The sequence below is a fragment of the Falco cherrug genome, chromosome 1, assembly GCF_023634085.1.
Source record: "Falco cherrug isolate bFalChe1 chromosome 1, bFalChe1.pri, whole genome shotgun sequence".
Classification (NCBI taxonomy): domain Eukaryota; kingdom Metazoa; phylum Chordata; class Aves; order Falconiformes; family Falconidae; genus Falco; species Falco cherrug.
The window spans coordinates 102,908,118-102,931,493 of NC_073697.1; the positions used below are offsets into that span (position 1 = coordinate 102,908,118).

At 41.8% G+C, this 23,376-nt stretch overlaps 1 protein-coding gene across 7 annotated transcripts in view; it reads right to left on the bottom strand.

The window, feature by feature from the left end:
• AUTS2 (activator of transcription and developmental regulator AUTS2) overlaps positions 1–23,376 on the bottom strand; it is a 791,548-nt gene that overhangs the window by 219,748 nt on the left and 548,424 nt on the right. For all 7 annotated transcript variants that reach the window (XM_055725110.1, XM_055725116.1, XM_055725126.1 and 4 more), the window contains one exon: positions 21,710–21,739. In XM_055725110.1, coding sequence (XP_055581085.1) covers positions 21,710–21,739 — 30 coding nt within the window. The remainder of the gene's footprint in view (positions 1–21,709; positions 21,740–23,376) is intronic.

Here is a 23,376-nt window from a genome sequence, read left to right on the forward strand (position 1 = left end):
CATTGCAGAGTGCAGTATGACTTACAGCTCCTCATTTAAGTCTCCCAGTGCTTGCTAATTGCAATGGCAGCACACGTGCCAAGCACTGCCAATTCCTCCACTGGACAAGGTCAAGTCCCACCGTGAGCTGGGTACGCTACATGGCACGCACCACGGCGCTGAGATGCAGTGCTTCAGAGGAGAGAAAAATCATAGACACCCAGCTCCTGCCATAGTAGACCAGCTGCAGAGTTCTTACGGGAATTTTGTCCTGGACCCTCTGAGGAACAGTTATTCCCAGTTTACTATTAATCTTCGATCTGTTGTCTGCAGAAGAGATGGGGTGTACCCTGCTGGCTAGAGAACAATGATCAGCTTCTCCAAACGCAACCGGCAGGTGACCTGACTGTCCCACAGTGTCCTACTGCAATTCACCCGTCCGCTTGCACCTGCAAGATGTGGACATCTCTACCCAATGGCAATCATAGCAGAGCATTCCTACAAAATCAGATGTCAAGAGATTTTTTTATTTAAAAAGTTTGGGCCTTAGCACCTGTACTTGAACACCTCGGGTATAGACCAGAGGCTGCTTCCTCTCTGCTGGAAGCGGTGACACCCATGGAATATGGTGTCAGCACGACTCCCGCTGCTTCACTCCGGAGTCCCCCTTGGACCTCCGTCCCCAGGCTGGGCTCGCTGCACTGCCTTCTGCCTGACGCACAGGACTTCTTCTTCTTCAGAGCACTACGGGGGCTCCTGGGGCCACAGTCCAAGAGATGCTGTTACATGCTCAGTGTGTACCAAAGTGGGGTTTTTTCCTGCTTTATTCCCTTAGAATCTAAAAGAGAAAGCAACTTTCAGCAGGAAGAGACTGAAAGAGACAAAGAAGGAGAGTAAAAAGGAATTTTAAACCACCTTCAGTGACTCTGAAGTAGTCTTTTCCATACATACCTCAAGCTTATTTGATTTAGACTTCCCTCAGCCTACTGGCATAAACGGAGAACTCCTAAATGCTAGGTCTGACATAGTTCGTCACTAATAGCACTTAATCCCAATGCACCTCATCTGTAAAGCAAGCTTAAATCCAAACATTGTGCTCCTGACTACTTTTTAAATCTAACCGAATATGATGGCTAGCCAGCCACCTGGAGCATCATGGTTTTTTGTAAAAAGTTTCTATGAGATTTTTGCCCTTGTTCTTTTAGTGCACAGGATGGTAGAAATGCTGGGACAGCTTTCTGCTCCCTGCCCCTTTCATGGAAGAAGCAGAAAGAGGGCTGATCACCTACTAATGAGAGTCACCTTCCCCATGTTGAGCAGAGGCTCTCAGGGAGATGCTCTGTGAAGTTCAGCACAGCTGTACCCAGCTGTGCCATGGTGTGCCATGGGCAGGGAAGGGCTGTGTGTGAGCGTGTCGCAGAAGGCAGCGGGAGGAGCGATGCCTGCACCTCCCGGGGCAGGGGACGAGCAAGCCCGGTGCGTGGCCGTGTACAGCCACAGGGAAGCTGCTGCACCCAAGTCCTGCAGCGGAGGGTACCCACATCAACTGGGGGAAAGGCTTGGATTTCCAGGGGTGGAATACAGTGGGGAAAGGGTACACATACACCAGGGAAACCGCCTCTTTGGAAGAAGAATGTCATTAGCAGCTGACTTGCCTCACCTCTGCCCTTTGCAGGAGAGAAAGAAATTATCCCCAGGAGCATCTCCATGGAGCGGAGCCTGGTGGCACGTTCCACCTCATGCGTATCTTGTTTATTCTAAGTGGAGCTACAAATCTGTCGAGTGAGCATTTTGTTTTGATTAAAAATTAATAGCTGCTTTTGACCCAGGTGGATTAATTTCACTTTCACTGAGTATCAAGTTAATTGACACAAACTACTGTCAGGTGAAAGAACCAATTAACAAACTGTGAGGAGGACTCCTCTCCCCCTCCCTCCTCCTCTCCCCCAAATGTTGTTTTGACTGAAGGTGGTTTTTTTTTCCCTTTTAATAGAAAAAATTCATCTCAGCAGAATGAGATTAATTACTTAACAAACAGAGGAACAAAGGAAGGCAGAGGGTGGGGGCAGTGAAGAGGAGGGGAGCTCACTCCCTACGTGCCCAGGGTTTGCTGGCAAGGTGCTGCAGAGAAGGGCTGGGGAAGGAGCCCAGCTCCTGCCTCCAGGCTTGAGGCGGGTTGTTCTCACCAATTAACTGCCGCTTCCAAGATTATCAGTCATCAGGGTTTGGAGTGTGGTTGTGGTTTATTGCAGTTTGGCAAAGGTCTTTGATAAGGTCCCCAGAACATGACAGCAAGGTCATTCGAATAAAGAGCAGGCAGAATCCATCCAGCCAGCATAACAACGCAGAGTACAATACAGCAGCGAGAGCCATCAGAATATCTCCCATTCTCATTTTTTATATTTAAATTAGACGTTTTCTACAGCAATGCATTATGAATAGGAGCATGTGGTAGCCTAGGAAAACCCAAGCAGTTCCTTATTTAATGCTTGTTGCATGTAAGCCAGCCCAGCATTCACTGGTTGAGCTTTATGGATTGCTTTTCAGAGCCTGGAACAGGGACCGGCAGGCTGGCAGACAGGCCTGGCAGAACGGGCTCGTTTTTGGCCAGGATTTCAAGCAGCTATGCATGACCCGTATCAGAGAAATGGAAGCATGCTCTCCAGTTCACATGTTGTCAGCATGGCTATTAGGAACTCAGGGGTACATTTTCTACAAGCAAAGTGACTTAGGTTTCCAAGTATCATTTTCAAACTGCACTGTGCTAGAGCAGGTAAATGCCCGCAGAAAGGAGGCGGCATAAAAAACAAGTTAGGTATGCAAATGCTACTAAAATCAAAACAAGTCAGCTTCTTGATTTGCTTATGTCCTTCTGAAAATCCCATCAGGAGCCTATTTACGTATCCAGGCATTCAAATGCCATCTACAGATCTTCTCTTAGGAGTTTTTGTGATTTGGACATCTACACATCCTAAGTCTATTTAGAAAAATAAATACTGTCTCCTAGATTGGCTAGCTGTGTTTGAAAATCTATTCCAAGCTGCTAACACCATGGCTTAAGTTTTATTACAGAAATTGCTTAACTAGGCAAATATTTTCAGTTATATACATTTTTCCTTTACTTCCAGAAGTCATACTTCTAGCACTTCATTTATCCTCCTGAGACTGTTTGTTCAAATCATTCTTTTACATCCTTAGCCACTATTCTACCCCAGGGACCAGCTACAAGCTTTTTCCATTATTAATTTTTTATTTAAAGAAACAGCTAGAAAATCCACTGGGGGTGTGTGGGGGCACAGGGTGGGGGGAGAGGGTGAAAAGGAGAAAAAGGAAAGGAGAAAAGGGGATGGGGAAAGATTTTTCCCAGACTACAGAAGACAGTTGGCCTACTTCTTCACTGGGACCTTGTCTACTTTCTTGAACATTTGAAAACTTTTCCAAAATGCTCTGTTATCCCTATCTGATAATAATGTGTACTCCTGCAGAAGGGAGAAGGTCGCATTCAGTCTCGGCACAGGGAAAGGACAGTGCCACACGCCGCAGGGAATACCCCCAGCACCAACCGGGAACTGCTCAGGTATGCGGATGTGGAATATATCCATGAATACAACGAGAAGAGCTAACAAAACATCTAAATAAAGGTGTGAAATACTTAAAACGGAGACAGGAAGGGTTTGCAGTAAGCTAAAATGGGAGCGTGCAAAGGTTCCCCTCCCCAGAGGAGGGCTGGCTGCCCCAAGCCTTTATGTAGCATCGTCAATTCATTAGCAGAGCTGTGCCTGAAACCCCTGTCACTGCACACCGTGTGTCCACTCATTACCTGTAGGCTTCCAGTGATCATACGCTAGTGAAGGACTACAAACATACCTGGCTGTCTCTGACATACAGAGAGCCGAGAGAAAATGAAGGGAGGAAATTGCAATTCAATTCAGTGCATATGGAGAATAAAGAGACATCGTTTCATATGCACTCACTTATCCTTCCCTTTGGTTTATGTTAAAAAATATACAGTATTAGCTGCCCTTTCCTCTTGGGAAATGAGCAGCATAGGTAATGGAAACCAATAAAGAACTGTCACGTGTGTTACTGCAATCTGTCTACATTTAGGTGATTCCTGTTATGTCCTATATCTGACCAAGGGGGAAAAGCAATTGTTCAAATGAAACCAGGTGACAAATCCTCCCAACCATTTTTTCCCTTCACGTCTTTACAATCAGAGCACTGATCTGAAAAGCCACAAAGATATCTCAGCATTAAGTATTTCAGGACTCTCAAGAAATACTTCACCTAAAGTAAGAAACTAACAAAAGATCCCCACCTTAGAGAACATCAGATGAGATCTGGCTAGCTACCGAATATTAAAAGATAACACACAAAAACGCCTGCACATCAATTTGCCATAGCATTATCCTTTTTACGGCAGTCCACAGCGGCTACGTTCCCATCACCTTCCTTCCGCTGACTTTTAGACAAGTGACTCACGTTTAAATTTGCAAGATGAGGTAAGATACCGGATTTGTTAGGAGCAAGACTGGGACAGATGCAGTCCATCGGGGAAAAGTGCAATTCATGAGATGGATTGCAGGTTTGTACTTCTGCCCATCGCAGACCCTTTCCTGTTAACTGTCATGACACCTAAGCAAGGGCACCGAGATAATTTTTCATCCCAGATATAAAAATGGGGCGAGAACAAACATGCCCAGGTTTTCAATTGGGTTTTAGCCACGAAGTCAGGCAGTATGACCTGAACTATGATTGCCTGAGGGACACAAATGATACAGCCCTGGCAATTCATGTTTCAGGAGCTCTTCTACCAACCGCAAATTAAAGGAAAGGGTCAGTTTCATTTAGTACTAACTTCTGGCCTCATTTCATGCTCAGAGGATAGCACTCAGGCTAGAGCCTTAGCTGATGCAAATCAAGAAAGCTTAGAAGTAATCAGTGTTAGACTGATTTATAACAACTGAAAATCTAGCCCCTTACAAGGTCAATATTAGCAAAAGGAAGGAGGAAATGTGATGGTACTTACTGTGGATTTTATAAGTAAAGGCACTCTGCAGTGGGGAACAGAGTACTTTACATGGGAACCCTTCATTAGGCTTTTGTGAGTATTTCTGTTGTTCAAAGGCAGGGGTGGGGGGAAATCACACACACACTAGAATACGAGTCTTTTTAGTTCATTAAAGAGCTCTTCAAAACGTGCTTTCTCTTGAATTCTGTTTTTCCTGCTTCACTGTCCCATTGTTCTTCATCTCCTTATACATTTAGCCAAGTCCTGTAGGCAGCAATCAGTTAAATAAACTCATGATGGTTTATTCCTTAGCATATTATTAGGGCATTTTTTTCTTTCAGATCCCTTACAAATGTGAATTGGTATTTCTGTACTTGTGAAAATGTGCTTAGTAGTTTTATTACACATCCATTTCTGCATGAAGGTGAAATAAAGTATCCATCACTAAAACTGGTTCTCAGCTGGTACCAAATTTAATTATTGCCAACACCCCCCAATTATTCACCACATTTACTGAAATCTAGAAAACTGCAGTAGTTGGCCATTATCTAAGAGAGAAAAAATGGCTTTAGCGGTATCTACAGATAAGCGTGAACGCCTCCTACTAAAAGAATCTATTCCTAACTAGCTCTTGATATTTCAGTTAAATGAAATCACTTGTCTGATTAGCTGTGGCCTGGAATCTTTTTTCTGCTGGTAAGTCCTGAGTAAGCACTGAAGTTCTTAAATGAGAATCTCTGGGAAGCCTCATTTCATTGATTTACTTCACTTAGATGGCAAAGGTAAAACCAGCTGGTGTGACACAGCGAAATTAGTGATGATCCACAACCTCCCTGACCAGTTAAGCTATTGCAATGGCCAGATTCCAATCTAGAGGTACAGACAATATTCCTTCTGTGCTATCCCTTTGATACAGCAATCTCTGCTTAAGTATTCCAGAACACAATTTAACAGAGATGTACTTGTGAAATGAGTCCTCTTTCTTTGTTTTATGTTACGTTCAAATTCTTCAGATGACATTGGAGCAAAGCCTCCACTAACTTTGATGTGCATTTTTCCTGGGCATGTGTAGGCTACGATTTGTAGTTAACAATAGGCATTTGGGATTTAAAACACAGGAATGGCTACAGCTTGTATTTTGCTTTTATGCTCTATCCCAGCTTTCCAAATTAAAAACCAGACAAACAAAAAAGCCCCAAGAACCACAGTATTTTTTGCTATCCTTTTTGCAGTTATTGGCAATGGCAAAAGACTGAGATCACACCTATAAAACTGATCTTCCTCACCTGGAAGCAGATCAGCCTGTTTGCCATTTCAGAGATCCACTTCCTGTTCATAAAAAAGCAATTTCTTCAGGTAACAAAGCCAGGTGCTTTTGGCAGTAAGCCAGGAAGGTTAAAGAGAAACCTTGAATTCTGAAAACATAACAGACAAGGGACTCAGCTTAAGAAAAGATTTCATCTATCAGCTAACAAGAGGCTGGGGTCAGGAGGTAGGGTATTCTTTATACTTGAGAGACCAAGCTAAAAGTCTTAAAAAATGTACAAGAAAACCCTGTCTGGAATGCTCTCTGTATGTAATAGAGGTTGCAGCTTCGAGAAGGCTTATCATTTCTCCTGACATTCTGACAGAAATGCGTAATATAGAAGTTTAGCAGTGTGGGCAGGTTAAATTATATGAGGCAGGAGAAACCATTTCAATGTGAACCCATGCGTTTACTCTTGTCCACTTCCAGCTCTAGCTTGTTATTCCCTCTGCTTCCTATAGCTTCATGTTTTTAACAGAAAAGCTTCATTATAAAATGGATGTCATACAGGGGGTGCTTTGGTTCTAGGATTTGGTGGTTTCTTAAAAAAAGCACCCTTAACACACCGCTAAAGTGTGACTTGGTTCTTGCTCCCTTATGGAATTCTCTATGTAATTTCTATGTATTCTATGTATTTTTCTTAAATTTATTTACCTGGTATGGCAAATACTGTGGTAAACAGTTATATATATTGAACAATATGGTTACGGGAAGTTTTGACTAAACCTTAATGAATTTATATACAGGAAGTATTCTTATGCGTAAGAAAGAACTTCCAGAAAAACATGTCATTTCACCACAAGAAAGAGCAAAGAGCATTTTCAACTTGAGTCCTTTGTTTCTGCTGGGAAAAAGTGTAACACCTGCTCAGTTAAGCCTCTTCAGCCTGCTTTACATGAGCCAAGGAACACACTCTGCTTTTTCTACCTGTACCAGAAGCCTGAGGCATCACTCTTCTGCTTTTCTAGAATGGTGCAATCCACCCCACAGCACAGCCTGAATGGCACACAATCACCAACCCGAAATCTAGAAAGGAACCCAGTCTGTGTAACACCTCAGTGTAAAGAAATACATGAAGAAACACTGCTGGAAGTGTGTCCCCTATAGCCCTGCGGGCCATTCTGAGCTACCGTGAAGCAGTATTTCCCTCTTGAAATTCCTTCTTGAAATGGATGGAGCTCCCAGATGTCAAACCAGCCGAGCGGTCCTTCTTGTCCTAATATTTTCCTAAGCTTTTGTTGCCATTTCTGAGAGAGAGTCTAACTTATTTACCAGCTCTAAGCGTTTTCCCCAGCATCTGTAGATAGGAGTCACTCCTATTTCCAATTGATTTTTGACATCAGGGTGCTTGGTGTCATTTAGCACTTTAGAATAAGTGGACACTAATTAATGGTAAATTACAATAAAATTTATACTGAATTACATACAGCATCTGCATTAGTAGCCAGTGAGTTCATTCTGATTAATGTTATCACAGGAAGTAGCAGGGAGTTGGTAATGAATTGCTAAAGTAGCTAACTGAAAGCTCTTTAGTTAGGTTTCCCATTAACAAAAACAAGCGGTAAACTACTTAAAGACAATCATTAATTTAAATAACTATTTTGTAACCATACAAATAAATCATGCACAGAAAAGAAACTTCAAAAGCATCACAGTTGTCACGCCATCTAAAAACCCAGAAATGCACAGTGTGAGAGTGGTCACCTCTCATATTCATGCCCCAAGACCCTCAGAAATTGTGCCCTGGGCCAGGATGTGCCCCACAATCACAGAGTCAGGCATCCCTCACACCAGATGAAACTAGAAACAGTGCTATGGATTTTAATGGAGTAAGTTCTAAATGGCCCTAATCTTACGGAGACCTGCCACATTCACGTGCAGGACAAGGGACACTATTCTGCCATCCTAGCAGTCCCGAGAGACTCTTTAAGCACCAAACCTGACAGTTCCTACAGCGCATTCCTCACCTTCAACTTCAGAGTATACTTGCTGGGGATGACAGCAAGTGGCAGCAGAGGATCCTAAAAATCTTTGGAACAATGGTCCACTACTGGTCTTCAAAATGTCCTGGGGAACACCATGCGCCTTACACCATCTGTCCATTGACACTCACAGGCAGCGGTGCTCCACACAGTGTCCACAGGCTGCCCCAAGGTCCCCTGGTTCATAAGCAATGCATAAATCACCATTAGCAGCCACTAAACTAAGGAAAAACAAAACAAAATTTTGAATGGGAGGCATGGGATCTGGGAAATCTGCGTTTCCTAGATCTGCTACTGACAGGAACGATTGATTTCATTTCTTTGTATTTTATTTCCCCTCCAATTCACACAATCTCATTTATTTATATCAAAAGATTTGGGAGACAAGGATGTTTTCTCTTTCTCTGTCTGCACTGTGCACAGGTCAATAAGAATCCCATGTGGAAGGGGTTTCTGAGGGCTGCTATACAGTGATAACAATACAAAAATAATAGAACATCATTTGATTTTCAGGCTGCAGCTGCAGAAAGTCTTCCGTCTTGAACCTTATGTTTATACTGAAATGGAACCCCAAACGAAGACCAAGTAACAAGCAAGTTCAGAGCTGCTGTTATTCTTGGACCAGGAAAGAGAAACAAAAGCACCGCAGTGATTGTACTGAAGTCTGATGGAGCCTCTCTTCCACTGCATTTTTTGATGACACATGACAAGTACGAACATCAGCCCTTCAGCATGTTTATATTTTCCTAGGAGTACAAGATGTTATGGTTTTCTATCATATAGAACACAACAGCCTTGACTTAACATCCTTGCAATGGCCTCTAAAACTGATCTTACTCAGCCCGCAGCCCGTGTGCTTTCTCATGGTGCACTGACACCATCAATCGCAGCGACCCTGGCAACACAACAAGGAGAAGTGGCTCCATTCAGGCAGTGATGGGAATGCTTCCTACCTCTTCAGCTCTGTGAAGTGGAGGAACTGTAAGTGTTTTATAGAAAATTAGCCAAGCCTCTTGGTTCCTGTGAATGGGTAAACTCAAAAGCAGGACGGCCTCACAGGGCACAAGTCAGAGACGCGATAACACCCTTTGCTCCGTGATGGACGCCCTCAGTGTCTGCAGCTGCAAGGTATTGTGTACCAAAGATCATTGCAAAGGTAAGGAGGGTGGCGCGCCCACGTGCTGCCGTACTGAGGTCATATAAACCTCTAAGAGAAAGAAACTGAGTTACTGAGAGTTTCAATGATTTGCACATGCCACCAACAAAGCAGGGCACAGGATGGAAGACAGAAATGCATTAACTGCAGAGGTAGAATGGTTTTCAGTGCTCCCCTCCCCACTGTACTCATCAAAGGGATGCATGCCTACCATACCCTGTCCCGTCTCAAATCTTCTTCCTCTGCTCTAAACTAGCAGACACCTTTCTTCTCCTCCTTGTAGTCACCAAGATTTCACAAAAACAAAACAAGATACAAAACTGTAAATGCATGAACAAGAATCCTCCCCCACTCAAGTCCTGGTGGCACATGAAAATGCTGACAGAAACTAAGTTTTCCAAATGAGGTTACTTGTAAACATTTGGCACATAGAGCACTAAATTAATTCTCTATCTTCCTTTCCAGACTCTGGCTGAGAATTTGTACTCAATGGATGACTCAGAGCCAATGAAGGGGCCATCTATCAACTCCCTAAAACAGTAGCACCAATGTCTTGCCAGAAGTTAACAATTTGAAAACACTGCATGTCTTACCCGCTCCTAGAACAGCCCCTCTTTCTGAGATTATTATAGACTATTCCTCATTACTCAGTTTGTCTAGGATCTGCTAAACATTTCTCTGTAAATTCATCACTCAGAGCTCATTCACAGCCACACATTAACTGCTCAGTTTCTCTGAAAGTAAGGAATTTGATATGACACATAAGTCACCATAAACTCTACAGGATTAAGTAAGTTATTGCATCTTACAGCACAACTGGTTTCTACAAATGATACCCTGGAAAATGACATTATCGCTTAGTGATTTGGTTCAATCTGATTGCCACAGTTAATGTAATAACGTAACTCAATTAGGATGCTTTTGTTATGAATGAACAACCTTGTTTAATGTTGTCTGACTGTCCAGAGTCAGCTTAAATGTGATGTTGAGATGGCCTGCGAAGCCCAGAAATTCAGTGGTGCATTTTAAGAGGAGATACTGGCATGAATTAGAAAGCCCAGGCAATTTTTAAAGACACAAAGGTCATCTTAGTGCTTCCTACTAGAGGAAAATTACAAAGCAGGCATCTTTGTAATGCCTGGAAGTGAAGCCAGGCTTTCGACAGAGTTCAGAGCAAGGCTTGCAAGAGACAACGCACACAATTTGGCTCTCATGCTCAAAGCAAAGCACGTCACATTCACCTTCAGCCATTTATTCCACATTTCTCAGCTCCCACCAGTAGCTCTCAGTGTGGAGACCAGTAGCCAGCCCATGGTGTGCATACATTGAGAGGCTGGGAGAACCCAGCTAGTTAAAAGTTAAACATGTTTTTGACCTTTTCCTATTTTCCTGTGTGGTGTCCTTCAGCGGTGCTTACAACACATATGTGGAGTTACCCACCAGTACACCAGCTAAGGTACGGTACTCCCCCACTGTTAAGCGTTTATAACATACTCATTGTCTGCACAACTTCCCTAAAAACTACAAGCCCTTGACTCTCAAAACATCCCTATGCAAAGTAGATAACCAGAAGTCTTGCACGACAGTCTGGTGGCTTATCCTTCCAACAAATGCACCATTCATGGGGTTCATTCATGGGTGACATAGCAGCGCACAGGCACAGAGCCTCTCAGAGGGCATTACTTGGTCTGTGCGTGCCGGGGGGGAACAGGGAGGAAGAGGTAATGCAAAACCTGCACTGGATGAACAGAAATTCCAGAAAGAGTCTTACTCTGCTGGTACCTGTAGGCCCAACCTTAATTCAAAACACACGTTATTCTTTTCACTTCTACCCTGCTTGGGGAATTTCTGGAATCCAAGATACACGGTAGCTGTATTTTACCACTTCCAAGTCCACAATACCCTTATTAGTGCTGAGCCAGATGGAGAGAAATATGCAGCAAATCGAAGTGGTACTTGCTGGAATTCTCAATTCATTGGTGCATGCATTTAATTTCCTGTCTCCTTGTTTTCAGCCTGTCCTTGGACATGTTTGTGAGAAACCTGAGATGGTTACATGTGTTGTGGCCTCCAAGACTCTTTAAAAACATGAAATAATTACCATAACTTCAATATGTATTTTTTTTTTCTTCTCTTTCTAAAGAAATCTCCAAAGAAATGTCTCACCTTCTCAGTTCTCAAGCCTAAGACTTTTTTCTTTTCATGGAAATGTGAGAACAGACATTCAGGAATGGGGAGCATGCCTCATACATGATTATAAAATTTGATTTGTTATGAAAAACAGATGCTATTCAATCGCATAAAGTGTACATGAGTATTATACTGGAATAACATATAGCAACATATAGTCCTTAAGAAAACAGTTTTTATAATCTAGATATGTTTGGACATGGCCAAACTCCAAGATCCACAGATTGAATTTCCGTCTGTCTCCATACACACATACCAAACGTGCATGTTCATTAATACCTACTCCCAAATACGTGTATAAAGCATAGAGCTAATCAACAAATAGCTACATGTAGGTGTATCGACCATGAGAAATGTGCCGGCATGTTTCAGTACGTAGATTTCGTTTCAGAATATCTAATCTTAGTTTTGTGTGGTAGGTTCACAGGCAGTTGTGCAAAACGAAAGGCATACCTCGTTGATTTCTTAGGAAAGCATCTCAGTTGAAACACTCAAAATTAAGTTTAAAATTCACATCACCCAGGATAACTTTTTCCCAAAGGCTGGATTTCAGAGACAGCGAGAGCATGCGTGCGCACGTACACTGTGTGCACACGCAGACACACGCTTATTTCTTCACTGACCTGAAATTATAACTCGCGTTACGTGTGAGATCAGAAAACCACAGTGCGATTTTAGCGACTCTGGCACCAGTGGCACCCTGAGAAGGAAATCCTGCCGGGTGTTCTGATGTTCTCTAACAACCTTCATGGAACTACTTTGATAAAAGTTTTGCTACATATAAAGAGAAAGATGCAACACTAAAATGTGAACAAGCAAAACTATCTATCACTTGGAACGTCTGACTTACTGTGATCTAAGCTGCTGGGAAGGCTTTAGGAATTTGCATGTTATCCTTAGAGATGTCTGAAACTGTCTCTTGTATAGCACTGAGCACATCATCAGCTTTAATCTTTAATCTCTTCTTCCTCTCTCCTTCCCTGCAGAGAATGAAATCCTACAATCTCTACACAGATAAAACTCTTGGGCCTAGTAAAGTTTGTCTCTAAGTTTTGCAATAAAGATAGGAAGATTTATTGCCAGGAATGCATTATACCAAAACAAAACATCAAGTTGCCTAAATCAGTATTGTGACCCAAAACTCTGTCCTAGATGAAACAACAGAAAAGAGTGTGCCTTGGATGGCATGATTTAATGGGGAACGCTGGGCATTTTCAGGGATACTTTGAACCCAGACAGTCTTCCACTGAGAAGCACACCAGCTGATAAGCCCTATCACTTTTCTCACTCCACTAGGAATATAAATGCAATTAAACACTTCAAAAGATAAAACAAAAAGGCTAAACAAACCACCCCCCTTTCTTTTTTTCATTCTTCCTCCACCTGCTATTTCATGGAAAATAAGAACAAGGACAGAAAAGAACAATTTCTAGGATTTCAAACACACACAACACCTACTTACCTTACAGAAACACTCTATATAATTACGCACCTTTTTCATGAAAGTATTATAGATACTAGTGCTGCTGTGGGGAGGAGAGCTTGTGGGCAGTGCATACATGTTTGTGGATATTTATAAAACCACCAGGAGGCTGCAATAAAATTATCTTGGGGTATATATTATGCTTTTTCAAGAAGCATTTAAAACCACTACTATATTCAATTTAACCTCTCCCTTAAGTTTCCTAAAAACACATTTCTCTGTAGATCTATACCTCTAATTTTGAATGTCAATATATATAACTAGAAGTGTTGCAAATAATGTACATCTATAAAACCTGATACATTCAATTAAAATAATGTCTATTATTTTCATAGCACGTATGTGTATACATAAAAATACACACTGCAAAATAATACACATGTATATATGCTATAGCTGATATTCCAAGATCCCACACAAAAAGAGTAATTGGTTATACAAAAATAATAAAAAAATAAAATAATGAACACATATGTACTGCTACAGTTGTGTATACGAATCTTCATACCATATATATGCATAATGCATAGAGTGCAACACGAACATACAAATATAACATCAACAGTTGGTGTATTTGCATCTTACATATTGGTTATGCACCGTGGTACATGCCTCTTCTACACGCAGACATTTAATAAATATCATTCCATGATCTTGGATATTTTTGCTATCGATTTTGATTTTCTTACAATGATTTTATTTTTATCCACACAAGACAGCTTGCAAATGATACTTTTTAAAACCTGATGGCTGAGCAGTGTTTTAAGATACTGACGTGACAGTGTCCGAACTTCCAGTGCACTGCGTACCCTAGGAGGAGCATTCAGGGCATCTGTGCCAGCCTCCCTGTGCTTCAATTCTTGATTGTTTACTCAACTGCCAGAAGATGGTCTAAAGCCCTGGGGAGAGCAAAACCTGTTTGGGCCATTGACATTGAGTATCCTTGGTGCAGGAAGTCAGGACCTTAGAGGTATCCATCATTACGCCTGCCTGAAGGCAGGCTGGAGCCAAGGAACTTGCCTGAGAAGCTAGTAAAATTTTAATGCACTCTGTAGTGTGGTCATGTCATACTCAGTTATGGCAAATAATCCCAGATGCCTGCAGAGGTAAAATGGAGCTGTAATGTGCTTGCCTCCTAACCCGAGCTGACAGCAATGATGTACGACTACCATTAGCGGAAAATATCACTTCAACTAACCCATGATCCAGCTCCGCTAAGGGTCACATTATCCATGAGGAACAAATTACACTCCCAAAGTAAATACAAATTTTCTACACGAAATGGGTACAAAAAAAAAAAAGGAAAGGGGAGCCGGGCGGGGGAAGAAGGGGGAGAGGGTAGGGGGAGCGAGGAGTGATATGTTACCTATGACAACATGCTGCCGAGTGACAAAGATGATAAAGGACAGGACAAATCACGGGCTGAAAGCGCCGTGGCACAGCCAGCCCGGGGAGCACGTACCCACGCCTGTAAACAACATGTTCCCTTGCCTTAGTAGCAAACACATAATCTTTTACAACGAACATGCTTGGCTCCGGTTTTATTACCACTCTAGCTGTAGGGACCCTCTGTGTGGCACATCAAATGAATAAAAAGGATCCTTATCTTTCCTCCTAATGGGCCTTAAACAGTAAGAAATACTTCATGATTGCCTGAGCATACCTAGCATATAAAGTCTGGGTGATCTTTCACCCTCGGGGCAAGTTTAAGGTACTGCATTTTCCGGAGTTAAAAAGACAACACCTGTACAAATATGCAGCATAAATCGCACTGATGGGAAACATCCTGGCTTTGCAGAAACAGTTCTAGGAATAATACTGAGAAACTACTTCTCTTATCCTATCTTTAGCCAAAATAAATATATGCCAGACAGTAAGATACCAGTATCCCATGACCTGAAGTAATTGCTTAACATTGGGTTCTCAGCCACTGTTTCCCCATGGAGTCCTGTTTGCTAAACACATTGGTACTCACCATCCAAGGAGTTTTTTCAAGCATTCAGCTCCCTTTTATGCTTATAAGTAATGCTTTCGCCCTTCCAGCAGCACAGCATGCCGCTGCTTGGGGCGAGAGGGCTGGGGCAGCCGGGCAGTTACTCGGCCTTCTTCTACCAGGCGTAACATGCCACACAAAACCCCAGGGAAGTCCGGCCTGGGGAGAGAAGGCTCCCACCACAACCCCCTCCTGGTGCTCCCACATAAAAGTCCACCCCCATATTGCAGTCAGTCCCTAGTCGGTCCCCTCTCCCTGGACCTCAGGACCCCTGTCCCTGCCCAGTGGTCTCCCCTGGCTTACAGCCCCTCCGCTCCCTGGCTGGCAGTACTGGGGGACATCTCACACCACCTAAGGCCACACACTGATTTCTCAGGCTGTCTTACTAGACGAGATAAAACACTTTATATTGTGAAGTTTTCCTCTAGAAATCACCCCAGCCTTCACACACCTGCACCCAGAGCTGAAGAGTGTAGAGAATGGGATGAGAAAATGAACTCTGACGATATGCCCTGCTTTCAATAGCTCAATAAATGCTGCGAGTTCCCTCTGTGACCGAAATATTTCAGAGCAGGAAAATTATAATGTATTATTTATATTCCAGCAGTTCATAACACTGAACTGAAACTCTGGGTCAGTTTTTAGACAGTAAAAAGAGTACAGGTATTACAGTAGTGGCCATATAAAAATGTACCTGCCTCCTAGCTATCTACCTGGTACAGCCTGGGCACCATCCAGGTGGACATTTTTCTTTCCAGTGCCACCCAAACTCTTTCTTCCTTCATGCCTCCCAGGAGTGAGGGAAAAAATATCCCCAATATAGTTTTGTTACAAGCATCCTACTAAAAAATCCCAAACCAATGCAACAGCCCACATAAGAGTGAACTGCACCCGTCTATAAATATAGTCCTCTGTAACAGGGAAGATGGCATAAGGAATTTCATTGCCATTTAATCCATGTACGATAGAGCTTTTACTTCCAGCAACAGAGTACACAGAACACAGCCCTGTGCAAAGCAGCGATTTATCTTGGTCTTACGTTTTCTAGCACAGTTTATGGTGGGGTTTCTTTGGGTCCGTTCTGTTTCCAAAGAAAGGACGACGTGCTGCGCCCTGCACACGTTTCGGAGGGAAAGGAACAACAGAGCAGCCCTGCACGTGGGCCAGCACAGCTGGAAACCATGTTCTGTTTATTCGGCAGAGACACAACTAGGCAGGACCCTTCTGATCTCGAGGGCAGGGAGGAAATGGCTTCTGAAGTTCATGACCAACAAGTTTGCACTTAATCAGTGATACTGAAAGGCATGGTTTTAAGTAGGCCCATCCCATGTTCCTCTTATAATAAATATACCAAAGCATTCATAATTACCTAAAGCATTTTTTTTTTTTTACCTGAGTTTTTTTTACCTAGTTTGTAAAGCTGGGCTAAAACTTAGGGTTTTTTTTTTTTTTTTAACACAGTCAGAAGGACGTTGGAAAGCAAACTACACAAATGCACACACACACAAATCCATCAACATTTGTATGCGTGGATATTTAACTACCAAACACTGAAATACAGTCTACAGGCTAACATGGGTGACATGCATTTGCCAAAATACTACTCCAAAATCTCTCTCCAAAGGCCATACACAAAATAATTGCCCCAAAGCACTTCAGAAACAGACACAGTTGTGAATGCTTTTGTGAGTATGCAGGTACACACAGATAACCCTTCCTGTCATCTGAGCAGATCAGAGTGATTTATGATACTTTCTGTGCCATGATTTTTGGTTTGTAGCTATTTTATATGCAATCAAATGTATTAGCATTATCATTAAAAACATTCTGATGCAAGAAATATATTCTGATGCTCTCATAGTGCTTTTCAATGGCTTTTCTCTTCAAAGAGAAAAATAATGAAGTCTAACAAGCACCATGGTCCCACCATCTTAGGTACCTTGAGAGCGCACAACACACACCCATCCTAATCCCTCCCATGCTGGGGTAGGTGTTGATATTCCAACCCGCTCCCCACATGCCAACACCTTGCCGATTTAGCCACCGGTTTGACCGACCTCCTTCCTCCCTGTCCATCACACACAAAGCCCAGCCCGGTTCAGCAGGAACCCTCGGCAGCACTGGGGCTGCAACCATAACTAGCCAGACCCTTCTGGGCCCTGCAAGAACATACTGTAACGGGATGCAAGAGCCTCAGCATGAGAGAACTGACTGGGTACTACTAAGATACACCCAGAATTAAGCCATCAGTTGCAGTAACTTTTTAAAGTCGTACATCCTACCAAAGGATTTCAAGCAAGAAGCAGGCTGCTTCTCTTGCATCAGGCGTAAGGGACAACTCTGTGTACACTGCAAAGCAGGCCCGCCGTGATCAAGGAAATGTTGTCCTAGGAAGTGAAAAATCACTAAAGTGCCTCAGATTGAGCCTTAATTTTAAAATCAGTCCAACTGAACAGTGGGGAGAGGAAATGGTAGAGATGGTGAATAAAACGGACCTTACCCCTTACCTCATCTTTAGCACCTGACTTCTTTAGCAAAGCTGTTTGTGTGTCTTTTCAAAACAGGACTTCCTTTTTTGTCCAGAGGACCAACTATGTGTTTGCACTTATGTTTTTAATATTGTATTAATTACCAGGGGTATAATTTTAAAGAGGGTATCTAGATATCAGAAGACAATATAGTTGCACTTAAATTTGTCAGCTGTGCAGCAGTTTGCCCTAATTTTAGATTAATGGCTCTGGAGACCTGTTCAGAGAGCGAGACAGACTTTTTAATGGAGAAAATCTGAGTTCCCCTGGGATCCATACTTTTTTCAGATTCAGTAAGAAATCCCAGTGGCATTTGCTGAAAGGATCCCAGGATGGAAAATGACATCTCTCTAAGAATTAGTGCTTCACATTCTGATGCAAGTTCTTCAAATACACTCTCCCTCCACAGACATAACTTGCTACCTCCTCAGGTTTTCCAGAAACAAGGGAGTGAAATGCCTCCTCTGAATGCTCCAGACCAGCACTGTGTGCCAAATTGGAATGAAGGAGCGTGAATCTATATAAATAGATAAATTATCCACCCAAAACATGTCATTTAAAATTGAGATGCTGACACAGCCTTAGCTACAGTACTGCTAAGCAGAGGCCACATAATTTTTCAATTAAATATCCTTGTTTCTTCTTCCAGAGAAACCTCTGGAGAAATGTCTCATTTGAGGGCAGACATAGACAGAAAGTGACTCTGTCTGTCGGCTCCCAATTAAAGGCTAGGGAAGATGGATTGGAGGCACAGCCATCACCTAACAGAGATCAGATATCAACAACGATTTACGCAGCCAGACAGATACCTATTCAAGTGAGGAAAAAAATAATACTAACAGCATAGGAGACATTACTTTTCCTACTCTGTCACCACTCACTATTCATCTGCTCTTCAGCTTCCCAGGTCCTGCTCCTTCCTGCACTCTCCTCCTCTCTGTGGCCCATCTAGTGATGCTTGGACTGACTCCTCTTCCAGCGAATTTTATCTGTCACACACCTTTCATCACACTAATCTGCCAGGTTTTTATTCAAAGACAGTGGTCTACCTTTCTGAGTTCCAGGTCTTATTTATTCTAGTAGAAATATGTATCCGTCTTGCATGACTTCTGCCTCTTGTGGATCTCTTTATTTCCCAGACACACTGAAGGATCAGTGTGGGTTTGCCCTCAAAAATCCTAAATGAAGCAAAATTGTTTCCATTTTCTGAACAGCAAGTAAAGAATTCGCCTGCAACAATGTACCATATATTCTGTATACTTTAGGATATCAAAATCTGCAAGATATAGGCCTAAAGAAAAGTAGATTCCCTCTTCCCAGAAATATTTTGGGCAAAGATGTTTCTGGTAGGAGAAGAGTAACTCCACAGTCCTCAGAATACATTGACCTAGGACCAACCAAGCGCAATTTGACAATTCACTACTAGAGCAGCTCCGCAGTTGGAGGCTAATACCCTCATCATGATATAAGACATTTGGGTCAAGGATCTTAAAACTTCTAATCCTGCTGAGTACCCTCAGCTCCTATGGTTATTAATGAAAATTGAGGATGCTGAGCACTATTTATGAAACGATCAACCTATCACACAGAGGTTTTGCACCCTCACTTCTCCCAGTGCATTTTGCTCATAGGAATTTTTGGTCCTAAAAATGTTATTTTATTTAAAGCAGGAATTCAAAAATCTTCTGGGTCCTATTGAGAGAGATCTAAAAGATCTTGCCTGTCTGAAGAAAAGAAGTTTCTACTTGTCAGTTAAACAAAGGAATAACGCACAGCCTCCTTTATAGTGTGTACTTTACCTGTCATCCAACAGCCCATTATCATGTCACGGCAGAGTGCACTTTTCTACAGGTCACTTTGTTTAAAATGACATGGATAATGCACATGTCAGCGAGCTGACAGTCCCGACCGTCCTTCAGAGATAAAAACCGCAAGACGAGCGCCTGTTCTTATCTGGGGTACATGCCTTGGTCTATCATCTAAGTCAGGCAGAACATGATTTCTCTAGAGAGCACTTTTTTCATTTCCTGATTTTAAGAAAATCAAATAAGCACCATTTGTCTTCATCTGAATATGCTTGACCTGCTCAAATGATGATGTCTCGCATTTTATAACAGGCTACATATGCTGAATTCAAATTAACAGCAGAACAAGGCCTTTAGATCTTTGCCTAGGCTGCCAGCACAGGCTGAATAAATATGACAGGGTTAGCTGTCGTCTTTTAGAATTGGGCCTGAGCTACAAAAGTCAAAGCTGGGTCTGGGTCTGAGATTTGAAAAGCACTAAATTATTAGGGATATTTGGCTCTGCACTTAATCTCATTTCATTACAGGGGAAGACATAATAGAGATCACAGAGATGAAATAAACATCTGGATGTTAAATCCTTTCCGCACAAGTACTGGGATATTCTGTGGGAGGTACAATCTTGAGTCTCTTGTGTATCGTGTTGTGGAAACTACCCTGAACTGGCACACCACCACCATCCCCAAAAACTGCCTCTCTGCCTTCTTATATAGAGGTGCTGTGAGAGAAAAATACTCCGAAGCTGGCAGAGCTTCAGCTCCGCAAACGCAGCAGTGGCAGGAAATTACACTTCTGGTTCTGGGTGCCATAAACATAGGAGCTGAAATTCAGTTTATCATCTTCCACTGCGTAAGGAACATCCTGAAAATGAATAATCACTTCACAGGATGGAATGTAATGGTAATGCATTAAAAATTCATATCTAAAAGGGCAGGTTAATATTCTGTGCAAAAACCCAACAAAACCTCCCCTTTCTGTCGTCACACTGATTAACTCCAGTGATTAGTTCCCTTATGAAAGGGAAATCACTGCAGTTCAAAGTAAACAGTGGTTCCTTAACATAGTTAGCAAATTATTAAGTAACATGAAGAAAAAAAAATCTCTACTTGGGAAATCACTGGGAAAGCTGAAGGACAAAGCTTTGGCGGTCATATGCAGAATGGTTTGAAAATTTCCTTTGCCTCCTGCTACACAAATTCTGTAGAAAACTGATTAAATTCATAAAAGGTGATTTCTGTAGTCATTGTTTCCTTGTAGATTTTACAAGATACTTGTTCTTTTCTGTTGTATAAGCTGCATACATACAAGCATGGCCATCTCTCTTCTTCTTGGCTTGACTTGGAGCTAGTTAACAGAACCACTCATGGAACTCTAAACAATTCCATGTTATTACAGGAACAATATTTTCTGAGAGTACTTTACCCTCCCCCATCTTCCATCCCACAATTTATCCAGTGAAAGAGGAGGCAAAAGTGATTACGTTATCAAAACGTCCCTTAAGGCTGAACATACAAATGAAAATCACAAAATCCAACCTGGAAATAAAGAAATTAGACCACTTTTTCTGCAATGATTGTTTCATTTTTGCCAAAGTAGTAAGGTGGATGTTAGTCTGTTCACAACATAAAATAAGACATAAAAATGTGCATCAGTGTGAATACTAGTCTTCTAAACAGCGTTAGAGATCAGTGCCTGACACTTTTTCAGCACAACATTCTTCCCTTTTTCCACTTAGAAAGCCAAATTTATTGAGATAATTATCAGCAAGTTGTGTCACTTGACTTAATGTACAGTTTCCAAATTCTGTTTCTAAAAGAAAAAAAATATATATCTCTCTCTCAATCATAATACTTCAATTTGAGTTTGAATACCCTTGCCTATGGAGAAGCAAAACAGGCAATAACAGTGGCAAAATAACTTACAAAGTGCAAATGTGAGGGTTACAAACATGTCTGGTTGCTGTTAGAACTTCCCAAGGGAAAATGTAGCCATAGAAAGGGTTGGCAGTAAGACTGGTGTTCATAAACAACCCACAAAACCCATGGCACTGATATGCTTGAAGATTAATTGTGTAGCCTCCAAAATAATTAAGAGTACTCTTCCCCTTGGAAGTCTATTCCAAAACCAAATTAAAGGAAACAAAGTCTTTTCTTTGTATAGAGATGCTTTAGATCGATCCAAAAAGAAACTTTGAATAAATAACAGAATAAGAGAAACAAGTGAATCCAAAATATCCAACTAATTATTTTTGGTCCCATACTGATCTCCTTTCTTACCTTCTCTTCTTGATCACTGTCGCTGTCACACTAAAACACAAAAAGAGAAAAAAGAACAGGTATGAGAAACTTGCTACAGCAAAAAGATTTCTGTGAACAAGATGGCTGGAACACTCTAAACCCTCTGGCATCAAATCTGGTACCTTTAGGAAAACGTTCGATTACTGTACGGGAGGGAATTTTCCCCCACACTCCTGTTGAAGATGATACATTTGTATGTTTAAATTATGAAAAAAACTGCACTGACATCAACAAGACCCATTTGCAACGCCCTCTGCTAGTTTAATTCACGTGCACAGGAGCTGATGGTGTATTTTTTAGATTCCAAAACTGGATCAGGGAAGAAGAAAAAGAGTATTGGAGGGTTGTTCTGTTTTCTTTTGATGGACAGTATTTCTCATGCTGCCTGCCAATATCTCGGCTGCAAAGACTCCCCCAACAGGAGGGCAGGGAAACGGCTTAGGCTGGCCTGTCCCAGAAGCAAAGCAGTTGCAAGGTGACCATTCTCCTACCAAGAGCTACTTGGAGGCTTCACCTTATGTCTTTGTTCACTGCTGCTGAACTAAAGAATCCAGAGACCACAGTGGAATCAGGAACATGCCAAATTAACTGACTCATTGACGTTGTCTGTAATTCAAGAGTAGCCCAGGTATCACAGTAAACACTTACAATACCCTGCCATGTTGAACGGTAACACTAGAAGGTCTTGATGTTTATTAAGTGCCATTGCTCGATTTTTTAATAACTTTTACTAATGCAGAAATACAGCAGGACTAGATGAACCAAGTTTGAGTACAGATAAGCATCAGAAAACAAAAACACAGTTAAATTTGCAAGAATTCAAAAAGTCTTGCTGGAAGCAGGACTGTAAGGGCCATGCAACTCACGTGCACCCAGCTTTGATTCATGCCACTTGACACAGATTTAATTCATCCCACTTAATTCTGGGTAACTATGGAATGGTCATACTTGGCTACCTCTACAGCAGAAGGACGAGGAAAACAACTCTTTGTGGTTGGTTTGGTTTTGTTTTTTTTTCCTAGAGATCTGAATTGTCTCTATTGTTCAATATGTTTCGAAGGAAAGCATTAGATCACCGAGCAGGAGAACCAGGCTTCCCTAAATCAATGACTGGCATCGTGTTATGTTGTTAGAGCAGACAGTTAAGCCCTTTATGCATTTGTATCCTGTTTAATGCATCTTTGAGTATTTTCATAAGACAACCAAATTGTTTTGAAATTAGTTATACTTTATGAATTCCAAAGGTCAACTATACAGTGGGATGTGAACGGACAGCCAAATACACCCACAAATGTATGTATTTGATCTCTACAAATCATCTTCTGTGTGTTCTTTAATTACAACTTTTCTGTTTCACTGGCTTTTTCCTCGTCTTCATTGGTACACGGGGTGAAAAGGTGCCTGCCCCACACCAACGAGCTACATACTAACAAATTAAAGCTAAGAACTATTTCTAGGTATGCTCAAATAATTTAAAATGACGCAAAGATTAGACAAAATTACAATCTGCTTTCAGATAATTCTAAATAGAAATGGAAGTGAAATTCATTTAATAACTGAAATGATTTATATAGCACTAGTTGCACCTAAATACTCCGGTAACAAAAAAATGAGAGGGAACGTAGAGATATGAGACAGGTTTAGCT